Source organism: Epinephelus fuscoguttatus, linkage group LG8, assembly GCF_011397635.1.
Source record: "Epinephelus fuscoguttatus linkage group LG8, E.fuscoguttatus.final_Chr_v1".
NCBI lineage: Eukaryota > Metazoa > Chordata > Actinopteri > Perciformes > Serranidae > Epinephelus > Epinephelus fuscoguttatus.
In genome coordinates, this window is record NC_064759.1 from 1,733,649 (window position 1) to 1,752,342 (window position 18,694).

General features: G+C 43.1%; 2 protein-coding genes across 3 annotated transcripts in view; one reads left to right on the top strand and one right to left on the bottom strand.

Moving 5' to 3' along the window:
* The window catches only part of LOC125892608 (cathepsin S-like), an 853,108-nt gene that overhangs the window by 629,977 nt on the left and 204,437 nt on the right, over positions 1-18,694 (bottom strand). The gene's annotated exons all lie outside the window — the stretch shown is intronic.
* bbs9 (Bardet-Biedl syndrome 9) overlaps positions 1-18,694 on the top strand; it is a 244,923-nt gene that overhangs the window by 72,268 nt on the left and 153,961 nt on the right. For both annotated transcript variants that reach the window (XM_049582619.1, XM_049582620.1), the window contains exon 15: positions 18,092-18,232. In XM_049582619.1, coding sequence (XP_049438576.1) covers positions 18,092-18,232 — 141 coding nt within the window. The remainder of the gene's footprint in view (positions 1-18,091; positions 18,233-18,694) is intronic.

The window sequence follows — 18,694 nt, forward strand, 5'->3', positions numbered from 1 at the left end:
AAATTTCCTGTTGGTTTCTGCGTGTGCTAGTTAAGTTCCAATCAAAACTTTTAAAATCATTTTGACTGATGGGTTTTCCAGAAACACTGGTGGTGATGAGTTCCTGTTTGACACAGAGTCAGTCAATCAAACTTTGCTCTGAACTTGTTTGACTGTTGTTTGAACAGTACGATCATTAAAAACCTGGAAAAGTCATTGAATTTGAAATTTTTCCAGGCCTGGAAAAGTTTCGGAAAAATGTATAAACCCAGAAAGTTTTGGAGAAGTCGTGGAAATTTCCTTCATTAACACCTGTGTAACAGAGTATGTATACTGTGTATGGACAGATCAGTCACGTCACTGATGTCATGTTGTTTGTGGTTTAACGTCAGACTCCGACCTGAGTTGCAGCTTCCACTGAATCCAGATGTAAATTCATGTGATGTCAGAAAAGTGCAGATTTATTTATGTCTGGCTTCTCTTGGTTAAGTACAAGGTAGGCTTGAGAAAGACCAGCAGTCAGGATGGACAAAACGTGGACTGTGTAGTTTAACTTTCAACATTTCGAACATGGGAGAGATGGTACTAGCTAGCCATGCCAAAGGAGCTAACATTAAGCACCAAGCTGCTGCGCAAAGAAATTAACTTGTGTTACTGGTGTGAGTCCTAACTGTGGGCGCTACATGTGGCTAATTCTCACAAACATTATTTCAACACGTCATGTGAAATCATAAGCCAGCTTTTTCAGGTCACCTCACACAGCACTTCAGCATATCTGATTAATAAGTTGTAAAACTGCAGTGACACTCAACATGATTTACAGTGACAGTGTTCAAAGCTGACAGATATCTAGAATCCAAAACAAGTCTTGAAAAAGGATCTTTCTTTAACAATATTAATATGAATGCAGTCTGAAGTGTAACATCAGATCCAGTGTTCTGTAAAGGCGCTGAACACCAGCTGCTAACAGAGCGCTGACTTGACGTAAGGACATCTGGGCTCCTTCCAGACAAGCCCAGTTCATCCCCCTGCTCCCTCCAGGCGTCTGTTTCCAGGCCCTGCAATATTTCTGGAAGATATTACTTTCCCCTGCAAACCAACAAAACCACTCTTTATTTCAAATGTCACAGACGTCCGTTTTTAAAAATACTGATTTCAGCGTTGGTTCAAAAAACAGCTCATGAAAAAAAAATCTGTGTTTTCATGCTATTGTTTCCTTTGGATTACATTTGCTTTGGCAGGCGTCAGCTGGTGGAACAGTTCCCCTCCCCAGAAGCACATTTAATGTGAAATGTCTGGAAATGTTGGGAAGTGTTTCTTTTTTGTTGAGCTTTATTGTGATGCTAAAAATAGCTGAGAATAAGGAGCATTTCAATGGGCCTTGGAAGCCAAGCAGCTGGGGTGGAGCGCAGTGTGTAGGGGGCTGATCTCGTGTTTTGGAAGGGACCTGTTGGACTGGAGGTAGAAATTGGAAGAGGTTTATTAAAAGTTGGAGGAAGAAGAGGCACGCAAGGGTGGAAACAAGAGAGCAGAGGTGAAGTTGGACGAAGGGAAGGAGGTGAATTATGAGTGGGTGGAGAAGAGTAAAGGGAGGAGAGAAAGGAGCGAAGCTATTTCAGGGGTCCAACATTCACCGTGTCGACATGCACACTTATATCTCGCTGTTTTTGAATTTGATACGGATCCTGTAAACAGCATATTTAATTTGGATATTCGGATTTATGCCTTGTTCTGAACGTAGCATATTCTGATTTAATACGTGTGGAATATGCCAAAATATTTCAGGTTTTAGGAGCAGTCTTTGGACGTGTATGTGGCACATTCCAACACAGTGTCACCCCCAACTTGTCAAACACACATGCTTGGACACCGACGCACCGAGGCATCCTTTGTGCCTGGTTCAGACTTCACAACATGCCAATTTTGCAACCAGACCTTGAAGTGTATTTATTAGCATCTATGAGCATTTAGCATTGCTGCGCTGATCAGTGCATCATTTCATGCTGCATTTCTATTGGCTGGTTAGTAAATGTAGGTGGTAACAGCAGTCACACAGTGAGACGGTCATCCTACATCACAAGACTGTGACAATGGCCATCCTTGAATGCGGCTGGAATAGAATAATTGACTCATCTGACTCAAATCAATCTTGATTTGAATGATCCGATATAGGCTCATAAAATCTGAGATTGATCTTTTAATGTACACTTTTTCCCACTGTTGTGTGAAGCTTTAATCCCGTTAATCTTGCCTGGTAGTAAACGACTCTGCTGCTAAATTATTAGCGACGCTAGCCTTGAGAAGCTCCGATGTTAGCGGTTCTTTTATCTGTAACTGTTAGCTTACTGTTTTATGATTTAGTGTAATTCAGTATCGTGCTGCAGCAGCCTGTCCTCCTGCGGTCTGAGTGGAGAGATCCTGCGGTGGAGACAGAGAAGTGAAGATAACTTGAGCTGACGACAGTTACGTTTATTACTGTGAGTGCACCGGCCATCCTTCAGCCTCTCACTGTGCGACGTAGGAACACTGTTATAGAGCCACGACCAAAGATATCTCCACGTTTCTTTCACATGGGTCATCTTTCGTCTCGGTCAGCCCAAAATCACACAGTGTGTACGGGGCTTTAGACCTGATGTTCCTGTTTATCTCAGAGGTGTTGGACGTGTTTATTTCTCATGTTGACTGTCGAATGTCGCAGCAAAAGAAAAAATAATTGCTGCTGTGATAACTTCCTTTCTGAGTGTTACAAACTGTTTCTGACTCAGACGGGACTTCCTGGATCGTATTTCATGTCTCACCTTAAACAAACGCCCCTGTGCTGTTTTAACACAGGCCTGCTGTCTGTGCGAGTCCTCACTAACACACTCTGCAGAGGTTTAACCATCATGTGGCATCTTATCTGCTCTAAACTGTGGTGGTGAACTGCAAAGTGGTCATCTTAAGAGCATGGTCTTGGATGTGTGTGTGTGTGTGTGTGTGTGTGTGTGTGTGTGTGTGTTCCTGCAGTGTTAATCTGCATTAATGCCTAGTCTCCTCTCATCCTCTAAATGCTCTCCTGGTATGGGAGGAATGCATCACTTTGTCTCTATCTCTTTCTCTCTCCTCTCCCACCCTGAGGGTGATGATTACGCCTGAACACCACCCGCCCCTTGTAACACCACCCACCCACCCAGTGGCTACTGCGCCCGTCTTTAAGCCCTACAAAGGCTTTGACATTTAAGAAGGCTGTTGACTCCTTAAGCCCTTCAAAGGAGGCTCGTCTGTGACTGTGGTCGTTACAATCTAGAAAGAATTTCATTAGTGCCCCTGTGTGATTTTCCTAACACCCTGACAATGAGCTTTACACAAACACACTTCAGAGGGATCAAGTGGTCAACTTGGCATTTACAGTAGTTTGTGCACTCACACACACAATGGGCATTTTCATCCGAGCTGTGAGAGATAAGTTGCGACTGTGCGGATAATTTCCATAAAACACGGCCAGCCATGATTCATTGGTTGCTAAGCCAGTTCATGTGGAAACCCAGGGAGCTCGTTGGCAGTCTGTATTGTTTTCTCCTGTTTTATTGAGCCTGCCAGAGTGACCAACATCTCCATATGCTGCTGTCTCCAGGAGGCTGCACTCGTTCTGTTTGCTCCTTCCTTGTTAACGACCAGAACTGTAATCCATTTGCAGGGAACTTTGTAGGCTGGCAGAGGTTGTTGCTGCCAATCAGATGGTGTTCTCAGCCCTGTTTGTTTGTTTGTTTGTACTGTATAAGACACATTTAGTAACAGATTTGGTGCAGAGTTAGGCCAATGAACAAGTGAATGTTTTTTAGTGCTAATTTTTTTTTACAGGATTTAATTTGAGGTTTTTTTATAATGAGCTGCTGGATGAATAAAATCTGGCAGAGATACAACAGCACTGGAGAATTAATCAAATTTTAATCACAATCATGATTTTGGCTTCCTGCAAATTAATGAACATGATCAGCTGTGATATTGACATTTAAAATAGGAAACTCTGCTGCACATTAGATTAAGCCCTTTCTGAACAGCCAGCCTCCACTTTGGGGAGCTGAACGCTACACATGCACCCTGCAGCTGCAGCGGCCTGTGAATAACCTTCCTTAATATTCTGACTGCAGACGGGCTAAACGAAAATCATCCATTCATCAGTCATCATCTGTTGTTTTGAAGTATTTTGCATGTAGGGGTGAACATTTCATATGCAAAGAGTGCATGATAATTGAGTCTGTGCGACAAAGTAACACAACTAACTTGTTAAACCGCCTGAACAAACACCACAATCTGCAGCATGATGAACACTCGAAGGCTGACAAGAATAACGACCCAAACTTTACCTCACTGAATCCCTGTCCTGGTTCAGCCTCAGCTCACACATCCGTAACAGCGCTACTGTACAGCGCATCATGGTGCTGTGACTGCTATTAAAAACGTATACAGTGGCAGAGATGTATTTTACAGGAGATGCACTGAATTCAGATACATAAGAACACAGCACAAGATGAAAATGAAGTCAGCACAATTTTGGATGACAAGTTTTGGGACAGTTTTATTTCCAGTTGTTTCTCGGAGATGCGCTGAACACAGGTGAAGCAGAATGTTATTTTCTCACACTGGTCCTTTAAACGGTCTCACAACCCCGTCACCCTGTGGCCTGTACTCACAGATCCTGGAGGGATTTTTTTAAAGCTGAAATATTTCTAAGAATCTTAAAAAAAAAACAAAAAAAAAACAGTTTGGTGTTTCTGTATTTAATTAAACAGAAAAACACCTTCTCATCTGTCTCAGTTATTATTGATAGAATAAAAGCTTCAGTCATGAAACACTCAACTGATTTTTTTTATTTGACCACAGCAGCTAATGGATCCAGAATTTCGCTGGTTTCAGCCGCTCTCATTTCTGCGCCGTTACAGACAATTTTAGAACAGGAAAGACTGATTGAACAGCGGCTGGCAGCAGGCCAGGAGCGGCTACTGTGTGTGTGTGTGTGTGTGTGTGTGTGTGTGTGTGTGTGTGTGTGTGTGAGGGCCTCCTTGCTCCATTTGACACGTCCTTTACGTTTAACTGCAGCTTTCACTCAGCAGTGATGCTTTTAGTTCTTTCTCTCTTTTCCTCTTCGTGTTGTTCTTTCTCTTTTTTCCTCATTTTCTCCACCAGTTCTGCTTTTCTGTCTTTTCCTTGGCGGTGCAGAGCGGTGAGAGGAGGTCGAGACGGAGTAACGACAGGAGTTAATGTGTGTTTTAGGATTAGGTGATACTGCTGAATATGAACATATTTAGAGAATTTGTAGGCACAGTTGTTAGGACCTGGCTCGTACAGGGAGAGGGGACGACACATTGCACCAGATGTTTTGAGAATAAAGTTATTTATTAAAAAAGCGGGTTAAGGATTGTTCTTACAAACAAAAGTGAGGCAAACTACAACAGAAAAGGGGTTTAGTGTTGCTGTAGCCCACAAGAAGTGAGGATTAGAATATATGACCTTCACATAATCCGCTCCAAATGAATCTATATTTTTAAAGTCATTACTAAAAGTGTGTGTCATATAAAAACTAAAGTGATGGTCAAAGTTGTCACAGTGAAATTTAAGGTGTGCTGATGGATTCACGTCATCAACTCATGCATTGAGTAACATTACAAGTTAACGTTCCACCTTAAAAGTTGCCGGCAGTCGGCCCAGTGAATGAAGTTATTTTTTCTCTTTCATTTTATAGTTGTAGTTTACTGATGTATGAACAGAGGTTACATAAAACCAGAGTGAGCGTCCTCTACTGACCAATCAGACTGCAGGGTTTCTAGCTCCACCTTTTAGTACCAGATCTGTGTGCTAGGTACCCCAACAGAGGGGGGACCAAACATGGGGACGGTTTTTAGGTTCATCAAATTAGAAATATCCGAATATTTCAGTAAAAGCCAGAGTTGTGACGGAGAGACAGACCGAGGCCGAGTTATTACAGGAAGGAGCCGCTGCAGTGAGGAAGTGTGACTTTCATCAGCTTTAATAACATGTGAACTTTCTGACTCAGCACCTCCGAGCCTTTTCATTGGCCTGCAACCTGCCATCTGCTTCTCATTCACCTTCACAGGAAATCCTCTTCGACCAATCAAATCAAAGTGTAATCTGCCAGACTTCTATTGCGGCGGTGTAAAGGTTAGAGAAGCAGGAGGCCGACTGTTTAAATCCCAGAGCAGCTGGGAAACCTGGCAGAGAGGAGCACGGATAAAAGATGCTCTCCCTTCCAAAAAAAAAAAAAGTTTCGCAACCTGAGTTTGATTCTCACAGCTCAGAGTTACTGTTCTGCCCTTTCTGGATGTTCCTGCTTATTTTGGCAGGTCGCTAACGATCCTCCAAAGTAGGAGACAAAAGAGGAGATTAATTGATGCCTTATACATGACGGGTTTCTCTTAAATCTGCACACACACAAAAATCTTCCTCAGAGATCTAGTATTTCCAAACGCTTTGTCCAAGCGCAGCAGGACTGACACCAGCACATGTGACTGTCAGCCTGTCAGCTTGAGCTTTATATATAATGTGATGCTTCTGTAGACGGTCCGACAAAAGAAAAGCAGTGAAACATCTCGTGTGGTCAAAAACAGGACAAATAACTTACACAGTTCTGAAAAGTAGAATTACCACAAGGCAGAGAAGACGCATGCTACCAGTGGGCTGTAACAGGGATGTCAGTCTCAGTTGATTTGCTTTCGATGGGCCGATACCCGTTAACTGGTCACTAACTGGTTATTTTTTAAGGGAAAGAAAGACTTGAGAAACAAGCGGTCTTGTCTTTTAGTCTGACACTCCTTTGACTCAGCTTTTGTGCCACATGTCAAAGCGCCATCCATTCAGAGTTGGCAAAATTTGAATGTTTTGTGATGTTTTAATTTTCTGTTCACGTTGTTGACAGACAGACGGCTAGCTGCATTAACATGTGGAAACCATGGACTGTATTTAAAGATGAGGATGTATCTGCACTTATGGCTGCTGCCATCTTGCTCTAGTGATGTCATTTGGAGCCAGAGTCTGTGTGTTAGCGATCTCCAGTCATGAGCAGGACCACTGATCATGAGCACACCGTTTGACGCTCACAGCTGTCCATCATGAAACTTCCTTATTTTCTTTTTCTTTTTTACATCATATAACTAATTAAAACCAAACTCATCAGAAAAACAAACAGTTGAACATCAGCGTGATAAGACGTACCTAATGGTGCGTTCCAGGCAGGCTTTTGAACTCGTAAGTCACAACTTCAAGTCACAAGTTACGACTTTGTAGCGTTCCAGGAAAGTTGACAAACTGCCAGTTACTTCCTGTTAAATGTTTAACATGGCGAACAGTATGTTTGTGCTTCCCCAATATTTCTATCGCCAAAGGTGCCTGCTCCTTGCTCATTTGAGCGAAACGGAGGAGGAAAACAGCACACAAGGTCACAGATTCTATTATACTTTTTATTTTACGTTATCTGTGTGTTTGGAAACGTATTTTGTATTGATTATTCTTGCACTGGAAACCAGCTGTTAGAGCGGCTGCCAATAATGCGTTAACATTAGGGTTATTTTATGTCTATTTCTCACCATGTATCACCTGCATCAACACCGCATCCACAGGGCTGCCATAGTTATTTAGAGGAGTAAGGTAGTTGGTGTAGAGGGCTGTGTGACGTCAGAAAGCGTAACTGGGAGTACATCGATCTGGTACGAGTTCACGGGTGGGAAGTTATGGGTTTGACTGCCGTTCCAGTGCACTTTCACGGGTTACAGGTTGTGAAAACACGAGTTACGGGTTGCCTGGAACGCACCATCAAATGACATAAACCATCTTTGGTAAAATTTATTTGACATGTACTAAGTTTATAGTTTGGCTCATGTCCCATCTGCCAACATGGAGGGGCGGGGTTTATGTACTGCAGCCAGACACCTGAGGGCAATCCAGATGCTTTAGCTTCTCCTCAGGGGAGCTGTCACGTTGTCCATAGAGCCCACCCTCTGTTCTTCACTGTTTCCTCGGCTGCTCTGCACTGCACACCACCCGGGTCAGGTGACAGCTATCGTTAACTAGTTTGTAGCACTGCTTATTCAACAGTTACAGCTGGTTACACTGTCTCAGCAGTGGAAGAAGTTGCTGTGGAAAGATTGTGCCCACCCTGCGGTCGTACAGACGAGGGATGTCAGCTGTTAACCGTTCATCTGTTACCTGTCTAGAATATTTTTGACTGGTTACACATGTTGGTCTGTGGGTTAATTTTGCTGCTCTTCAGTTAACTCTTCAGTGCACTGTGCACCACCTGGGTCTGGTGGGAGCTCTTTAAAAGTGCCACTCATGTGGTGATTACTGCTGTTAACGCCATCCCGACCAAACAAGGTCGCTGTGGAAAGATTGTGCCCAACCTCAGTCTCCCCTCAGCTCGCCGCAGTGAGTAAACTGCTCAAATTTGAGTCTTAAACTTCCTTTTGCATTTTTGACTATGTTATTGTGACCTCTGTTCCCACTGTTAGCAGTGTCAGTGGTGCTTAGTCAACAATGCTTAGAGGCTTCTGCAGCTCAAAATGAAGCCTCCCAATCACAAGGTGAGCTGGGTGGAGACGAGAGGGTGGGCACATGTTTCCACAGCGACACTGTTGGGTCAGGCATGGCACTAACAGCAGTAATCACCAAATGAGTGACGCTGCTAGTGAACTCTCGACACACCCTGATGGTGTGCAGTGCCGTAAACTGAAGAGCAGCCGTAAACTTGCAGACCAACATGTGTCAGCCGTCAAAGATATTCTCAGCAGGTCCATTTACCATTTGCCATGTTGATGGGATGACATTTTATCCAACTTTTAGGTGAAAGGTGAAATTATTTACTCTAAATGTCAGCTGTAAATGTCTGTTGCTTACAGGGGCTCCTTTATCTTTGGCCCTGCATGCCTTAGTTTTGCACACACAGTTTTTCGTCGTCTGTTCGCTGTTGACTGAAGGTGTCTTCTTCTCTTCTTTTAAACTCTGATGGTTGTATAAGCCCAGATGTCCCTTTCTCCAGATTTCATCAGACCAGTTTTCATACTAACCACTCGATGAGCAGATGTTTAATTTTGGATTTGGACATCTTATCATACTCAGGATCGTTCTGGCTCAGTCAGGAGGGCCGCACTCTCCTCCAGCGGTACTTTCCGAGTGTGTGGGAAGGCGAACGAAGCACACCCAGAGTGTGTTTCAACTTTGTGTAAATCCATATGTAGAGAGAAAAGGAGGAGGTTGTCACAGGGAATCCCCTCCTCTTCCAACAGTAGAGTCCAGTTCTCCCAGTGCTGCTTTGTGACTGGTCTGCACTGAAGAGAACTAGACAAAATATAGTGATAAAAAAAAAGTCTTCATCTTCTGTTTCTGTCTCTGTGATCTGTCTGAACTTTATGTTTTAACCTTTAACTCTTCTCCTCTTCCTCTCTGCAGAGCTGAATCCCAAAGGTAAGAATTGGTCTGTAGGAATAGACAATAATAGAGTAGAGCGAGTAGAAGCACACACACACACACACACACTTTATTAAAAACACAAACATGCACTGTAGACGTACACATATACACATCTGCAATATTTTGGGACACAGTTTAATATCCTCTTACACACAGAAACACACACATAATCAAAACTACAGTGTCTGCATTCCAACACACACACACACACACACACACACACTGCTGTATATACAGGAAGAGACTGCTGCCTACTGTTTATGTTCCTGTAACGTGATACTTGGCAAGACTCTGTACACACACACACACACACACACACACACACACACACACACATGCAGACGCTTGTACACACATACACACTTCCTCACTGTATGGAATAAGTAAATATCCATTTATATCCTTTTATAATCTCTGCAGTTTACACAGAAACATCATCTGTTTCACATACACACACACGGAGGCACACTGACACACACACACACACACACACACACGCACACGCACCTATTTGAGTTGTAGTGTTCTTCGTCGTCAGCCGGTGTTTGTTTTAGTGCGTCTGAGTTTGTGTGCTTTGATACAGAATAGGATGTCCTGTAATCTATAGTGGGCTTAGAGGCCCTGCAGTAGTACACTCACACACACACACACACACACACACACATACAGCAGTGTATTTTTTTCCTCCCACTCTTGTCTGCAAATTGTGTTCATATGCAGCTATTCTGCATCAGCCAAACAGATTGTTGGCGACACGTACACCACCAGAATTAAAGGTTTTTAATCTGTGTGTCAGAAAGAAGGAAAAGACTTAAGGTCATTTAAAAAAAAAACACAACAGTTCTCACACTTATTTATAATGGTATGCACATGTATAAACTCACACTGCTACATCAGACACACAATAAGATAACTGTTCTAATGTGAACTGAACTGAACTGAAAGGCTTGGAGGAAACGAGACTGAAGTGTTTCATGCAGTTCATTCTCATTGACGTAGATGTTGGGTCAGTCATTAGAGAGTCATTCTGGTCAGACAAACATGCTTCAAACCCACCAAAGTTTATTTTAAATTCAGTATTTTAAACCAGCAGGTTTTTACAACATTGCAGAACAGCCCATTGCAAGTAGGTGCCTGTTTTCAACTCATCTCGTCTCAAATCTTTGGACTGAACTGGGCTTAAAAGTTAACAGTTGCAATAGTGAATGTGCACTTTGAAACTGTGTTTGTTGTTTGTTCATTGTTGGCTCAAACTGTTGTCTTTGGTTCAAGCAGTCACCACATCACAGCACTGAAAATGGCATCTAATTGTTTTTCATTGTTTTGAATCACTGATATTCTATTTGTCTGTATAAACATTCATTTTGGAAACTTGTGTCAGCGCTACAGAGCAGTTGATGTTTGGTGAAGTCGAGGAAAAGATTTCAGTTATTACATAATAGAAATGTCAGATTACTAAAATGCTGTAAGACAGAGACTAGTGTCAAAGGGATTATCCACAGTCCACACCTGGACTCTCAGTGACTCTCTGACTCTCTCTGACTCTCAGTGACTCTCTCTGACTCTCAGTGACTCTCTGACTCTCTCTGACTTTCAGTGACTCTCAGTGACTCTCTCTGACTCTCAGTGACTCTCTGACTCTAAGTGACTCTCTCTGACTCTCAGTGACTCTCTCTGACTCTCAGTGACTCTCAGTGACTCTCTGACTCTCAGTGACTCTCTCTGACTCTCTCTGACTCTCAGTGACTCTCAGTGACTCTCTCTGACTCTCAGTGATTCTCTGACTCTAAGTGACTCTCTCTGACTCTCAGTGATTCTCTGACTCTCAGTGACTCTCAGTGACTCTCTCTGAGTCTCAGTGACTCTCTCTGACTCTCAGTGACTCTCTGACTCTCTCTGTCTCTCAGTGACTCTCTCTGACTCTCTCTGACTCTCTCTGACTCTCAGTGACTCTCAGTGACTCTCAGTGACTCTCTCTGACTCTCAGTGACTCCCAGTGACTCTCTGACTCTCAGTGACTCTCTCTGACTCTCAGTGACTCTCAGTGACTCTCTGACTCTCTCTGACTCTCAGTGACTCTCTGACTCTCAGTGACTCCCAGTGACTCTCTGACTGTCAGTGACTCTCTCTGACTCTCAGTGACTCCCAGTAACTCTCTGACTCTCAGTGACTCTCAGTGACTCTCTGACTCTCAGTGACTCTCTCTGACTCTCTCTGACTCTCAGTGACTCCCAGTGACTCTCAGTGACTCCCAGACTCCCAGTGACTCTCAGTGACTCTCAGTGACTCTCAGTGACTCCCAGTGACTCTCAGTGACTCTCAGTGAGTCTCAGTGACTCTCAGTGACTCCCAGTGACTCTCAGTGACTCTCAGTGAGTCTCAGTGGGGCTGTGTAATGTGAATCACTGATGCACAATCAGTGCATAAGAACATGATTTGTTGAAGACTGGCTGAGCTGTGACTGCGTGTATCTCACAGGAAACGATCAAAAGGCACATAAAGAATGACCATGTGTGTAATGCATGCAATATATCCACACACTCACACACACATCTTTGATACACACATATTTGGACTTTGACATACGTACACACTAAATCACACACACAGGGCTGACATCACTGCAGCTGTGGTAAGAACCTGATCCTGTACAGTGGTCCTCTGCTCAAATAAACTCTGTGGTCTTTTCTCTCCCCCTCACACACACACACACACACACACACACACACACACACACACACACACACACACACACACACAGATTCCAGATAATTGGAATCAGAGTCCTCTGAGGCGGCAGTACAGTGGAGCTACAGCAGCTTTAACAAGTAGCAGCAGCGGCGCTCACTTGTGATTTTAAGTGTGTTTAACAGTTGACAAAGCTTCACTTCCCACAACAGCAGCACAGCAGGCAGCTATCAGAGGTCAGGTCTGAGGTCACACGTCACAGTACGTGATATATCTTAAAAAATGTCTCTGACTGCAGGTTCCAGAAGCCTGCAGCTCAGGACAAGCAGTAAATAAGATGAAGCGTCTGTGGGAGAAACACAGTAACCTCATTTAATGTAACTGAGAGATGATGTTTAGTCAGTTACTCACTCTCTGGCTTCAAACACTAACAGTCTGCTCTTTGTCTTTCCACCGTGTCTTGTCATCCTTCATGTCATCAAACCCGACCAAAACTGTGACATTTGACGCAGGCGGGTGATGCAAAGTTTATTTATTGCCGTGGCAACGCTGACAAATTGCGATCCAGCATTTAAACTGGGCTCCTGTGGAGGTGACGTGACTCAGGATGTGACTGCAGCAGATACAGAATACATTTGAGTCAGCTGGAAACAGTAAGCATGTGTCCGTGAAGCCTGTCCGCTGTTCACACTGATCAGAAAACATCAGATGAGTCACAGATGAGAGAAATTAAATTACAGCAGGGACAGTGTTGCTGTCTGATAAGCTCTAAATGTCATGAACTCATGCACGTAGTACACTAAGTCACATTTCCACTGCATGATATGACATAGCTCTACTTAACTGGACTCACTCCTTTTTTGATTTTCTGTGAGGAGAAGTCGTGGATATACCTGGCTCTTTATTTGGTACCAACATATCTGCGTATGTTTGCACAGTCTGTAGGCAGCAATACATGATTTTGGTAGTGGAAGCATTGCGGTTTCTATTTGAGTAGTTTGGACCAAACACCTTTAAACAGGTGTTGCTTGCCTGCAGGGAGACAGTCCATTTGCAAAAGAGATGAAATGCAATCTCAGAACCCAGCGGCTACATCTGACGAGGACTTTGCTTTTCACTGGCTTTTTTTCTAATTTACCAGTATTTATATGCAGATATGTGTTTATAGAGATTGGCCAAAATGATGCTTTGACCATAGACTGTATAAATAATGGATGTAGCTAGGGATGCAGGATAATATTGGCTGATATCAGTTTTAGAATGACCTATCAGAATCGGCCAACATGCTTTTTCTTATTTTGCACAATGAATGAATATTACAGACACTGAACAGTGTTTCATGTTTCCATCTGCTGGTGAGCCGTCACGATAAAGGTATGCATGTACAATATGATGTTAACTTCACTACTTGATGATCACTAAAAGTAGGTAGGGAAAAAATCGGATATATTGATATCAGTATTGGTCATCGGTCAAATAAGTTGGTACATCTCAGCATATCGGATAATAACAAAAATCCAAAATTGTGCATCCCTAGATGTTGCTACCATGACGTCACCCGTTGGTTTGAGGACTCCTGTTTTGATGCCTTGAGTTCAGCATGTTTGCCATCGACGAGAGGGTGGATCTGACTCATAGACTGGAGCAACGACAGCCTGTCACTTAAAGCCTCGATGAAGTGTAATCAGGACAGTTCTATAAACGTTCAGCCCCTGTACAGTTGTCGTGAATGTCGAAATTAGCTAGAGATTTGTTTATTTCTGCTGTAAAGTTGGGAGTCTGTGGGTATTGACTCACTCTTGGAGCCAGCCTCAAGTGGACATTCGAGGAACTGCAGTTTTTGGCTTCATTTTTAAGCCTCAGAAGCTGCTTGGTGTGGACCTGTCTTATGTTGCTGGTGTAACTATCATCCTCAAACGATAAAGCCGATGGGTCCTGGTATTGAGGTTTTAAGTGAGCTGATCAGATACTAGAAGGTGGAGTTAAAACACTGCAGACCGCTGACTGGTCAGAGAGAATCAGGGCATCCTGCACAAACACGCCTTTTTAAACAGCCAAGTTGCCGTCAACAGTGACGCAATTTTTTACTCACTCAACCCAGATTTTAAAAAATGATGTCAGTGTGCACACAACAGCCTCAGTTAGCCCGCAGGAAGTAGACGGTTACTGTGAAGTAAAGGATCATGGGAGCAAAGTGAAATAAAGAATTGAATTACTGTAGTTTTAAATTATATTTTCATATGTTGTCAGGTATGAAAAGACCTCAAGTAAACACTGTCAGCAGAATACTAAAGTACTATAAGTGAATTATTTCAACAACATTTCTGTAGGAATGACCCTGCACTAAGGTTTTAGATCCATGGAAGCGGTCGATCACTGTAACATGATTGCGGTACCTTGTTTTTTGTTCCTACAGATCTTTAAGTCTAATTGGTTTTAAATCTGAACTTTCTCAGAGTGTGTTTATTCACCTGTTCGGTCACTGAGCTCCGTTTAAAAACAGAAATCTGAAGCCATCGGTCTCAGTTTGATTTTAAGTTTAGTTAAAGTTGGTCTGAGTATTTACTGCCTCCTGCGTCTCCTTGATAAAACGTTCAGCGCTCCCTGAGGGTCAGTTAGAGCGACTATTAGTAACACAATCCAGTGAGGAAAAACCAGAATGTGAATAAAGTTCAAATCAAAGGGGGGTAAAGACTCAGACACATGTGGTGTGTGGGTTCAGATCAGGTTTTGGGTGAACGCAGCGAGAGTTTAAAGTTTACTGATACTGAGCAAACAGCTGAACATAATGCAGATGTCTGTCTCTGAGCAGTCTCACAGATGTGTTGGAAAACATGTTTTTTAAAAATTTAAAAAGTTTTTAAAGCACACACGCACTGATACACAGATACACTGGTCGTGCAGGTAAATCTCTGTACTGAGGGTGTGACCTGGTGACGACAGTCTGGGAGTGTACAGAGGTGAAGCAAGACGAGATACACACACACACACACACACACACACACACACACACACACACACACACACACACAAACAGTGATGCTGAATTTGAGGTGAAAATGTCCTCTGGTCTTTTTAAGTCTTTCATGACCTCCTTTCCGATTCTCTTTCTTCATTTCACCCTCTCTCCGTTCTACTTCTGTTTTAATCTACTGTAGTTTACCTCCATCTCTGTTTTCTGTGTTGTCTTTCTCCTCCCAGAGTCTCAGATTATTAATTATTATGCTGCTTTTATTTTCTCACCCCTTCCCCACCCATCATTAACACCAGAGGAGCAGAGTTTCTCATTTTTAATGTCAGAATCCTCACAGAGATCTGATTCTGGTAACAACCTGAGAGTGAGCTCAGTTGAATCAGAATCATATAGAAGTCCCAAATTGGCAAAAACTAAAACCAAAGACACAGACAGTTTTAGACCAAACTAAAACTAAAGCCTGAGTTTGTGTGCGAGAACTAAAATGTTTTTTCACACCTACTTGAATTTTTCAGTGTAATTTTAGTTTTCTGTAACAACTCAATCACTGTCATCTCCTGGATGTGACAGGATGTTGGTGTTGTTTGTTCGCTGCTTCTCCATTTGAATTTAAGGTGTTCCCCAAGGTTCAGTTCTCGGCCCCCTCTTCATCCTGCACACACACACACACACACACACACACACACACCCCCAGTCAAATACTCCGCTGTCATGGACTTCAGTTTCACTGCCCCACGACGACATTCATCCACATCTTCACCAAACTCCAAACGCCACTTACTCTGCCCTCACCAACTGCATCACTGACATAAAATCTTGGCTTTAAACCAACTTCCTCAAACTGAACGGTGACAAATCAGAAATTGTCATCATCAGTCACAAATCTCTTATCAGATCCACCCATAAGTTCTCCCCCTCCATCGATGGCTTCACTCTGCTCTCCTCCCCTCTTGTCCATAACCTAAGTGTCATCTTTGATCAAATCTTCTCTTCTGACCTAAACAGTCCTCTTCCATCTCAGAAACATCTCCCGCCTCCGCCCATCCCTCTGCTTTTCATCTGCAGAGAGTCATTCATTCATTCATGCTTCATCACTTCCAGACTGGACCACTGCAACAGTCTCCTCCACAGTTCATGATACAAAACTCTCAAGAAACTACAATATATTCAGAATTCCAGGGCTACTGAAAGTTCACCTGGTAGATCAGGGGCCCCCTGTGTACAAAGGCTGTGTCCTTGCTGCAGCGGCCTCAGGTTTGGATTCCAACCTGCAGCCCTTTGCTGCCCATTATCCCTTCTCTTGCCTTCTTTCCAACACTGTCTGCTCAAATACAGGCTGTAAAAGCCCAAAAAATAATCTTTAAAAAGAAAAATTACATCCAGAATTCTGCTGCTTGTCTTCTCACAAACAAATGCACCTGTGACCACATCACCCTGTCCTTCATAACCTCCGCTGGCTCCCTTTCCCCCAGCTTATCCTCTTCAAACTCCTTCAAACGCCACAACCTGGCTCCCCCCTACATGTCTGAGCTCCTCCACCGGCGCACTCCCTACCTGCACTCTCAGGTTATTGTTATAATTTTATTATTATTATGATAGCGATAGCGAATCAGCTGGATGTTAGAAATTGATCAAAATCAGCTGAACAAACAATTAAGTTTTGTGATCACTAATAATTTTCCAACATGGAGAACTTTAAGCGTTTAGAAAGAGGTTTGCACTTCTGACTTTCACATTGAGGAAAATTCCTACATATTCAGTCTGACATGTGGATTTAACCCTCTGTGTTGTATTTGTTGGACATAATTTGTTGCTGAACGTTTCAGTCACCCAGGACGACGGGTCAATCAGGGGGAGGCGAGAAGGAAGTGGGCCACATTTTCCTGTTTTCTCCTGTTTTCTTTGGCTTCCCGTCTTCTCTCTCTGCCTCATGTATTCAGACCAAATTGAATTATTCACATAATCACGTAATAATTGCTTGTCTGGACTGAAAGGTGCACAGTAGTTGCAGGTAATTATTGCTATCTGTAATAACCTGGAACATTCCATAATTAAAGCGTCCCTCCCTCCCACCGCGGCCGTCCTCGCTCATATTATTCCTCTCTCAGTCCGTCTCTCATGCTGCTTTATTTCCACTCATTTTCCTGCTCCGCTCAGGTTCTCTCCCTCTCCTGTCGTTTAGTTCACCTCCTCCCCCCTCCGCCTCCCTCGCTCCATCTCTTCTTAACAACTGTTTTCCTCCATCACCCCTTCCCCTCGCTGTGTTATTCTAGCTAAGTGTAGATTTCTGCCAAGCTCAGCACTGCTTAAGCTCAGGACATCATTATAGTTGGCCTTACCTCTCCTCCTCCCCTCTTTTTTCTCTTCTCAAAATTTCCCCCACTTTTCACAAAACTTCCTTTTCTGCTCTTCGACAAACACTTGTCCGAACCTGGTGTTGATGTTGAGTCTCTGGGCCTCGTAGCTCTCAGATACTCATGTAATGTGAACATCTGCAGTGTTGACTGTGTTAACAAATGTTAACCTGACTGCTGTTTGGAGAGAAAGCCTGAAAAGCTTTGTGCTGACCTCGTTTGATTCGCTGTAGAGGTGTTTTGCAGAGATGGGCGCCACTGAAAGAGGAAGTGAGCTGTGAATTTAAGGTTGTTTTTCAGGAAGAGAGCTACAGGAGGAGGGAGGATGAAAAATAGTGTAAAATAATGCAGAACTAATCAGTTATTATTGGTAGCAGTAGATAATGTAGCATCAGTAGCGGCTTCTCTGAAGGACAAAATAATATGTATTTAACTCAAACCCAAAATAATGTAAGGTAATGAGGAGACAGAAACTGTTTTTACTTTTTAATATGCGAGCCTCGACAAAAGGAGTCGATTCTCTCTGCAGGCATCTGAAAGATCTAAATTGTGTAGAGCATGATGGGAAATGCAACATAACAAGGAAAAAGTATGATGAAAACAATTCTACAGTTCTGATATGTTTTGTTTCTCTCAGGAGTTCCCAGGGTTCTCCAGTCCAGGTTCAGTCTTCCTCTGGCGTTGGTGTGTGTTCCCTCCTCTCCCGCCAAAACCACCAAGTTTAAGATCACTGTGGACACCAACCAGCCACCTGTCAACCTCAGCGCCATCTTCCCAGGTAAAAGCAGACACACTAACACACACACATTGTACACTCTTACATGTCAAAACACTTACACAATGTTTGGAAAAACTGTTCTCAGTTTCACAAACAGTCAAAGTTCTGCTTTTGGATCACACATTTTTATAAAAACCAACACATTGCATTGGTTGAGGCTTTGGCAGAGGAGACTTCTTCTGTAAACTGATAGATGAACACGCACCTGATCCACTGTGCTGCTGCTGCTGGTCAGCATGTTGATGAAGGTGGACCTGCAGGTTTCATGTGGTTGTAGGAGTTATCTGAATAACCTTATTATCTCTGACTACAGTTTATCATTTTTGTGAGTGCAAGACGAGTCTTTGTACAAAAACACTGGAAAAACACTGGAAAAGAAGAAAATACAATAAAGATGCATTTTCACCCAAAAAGACTAAAAGACATTTATTCCCAGGGAACTAAAAGGTTCCTTCAGACTAT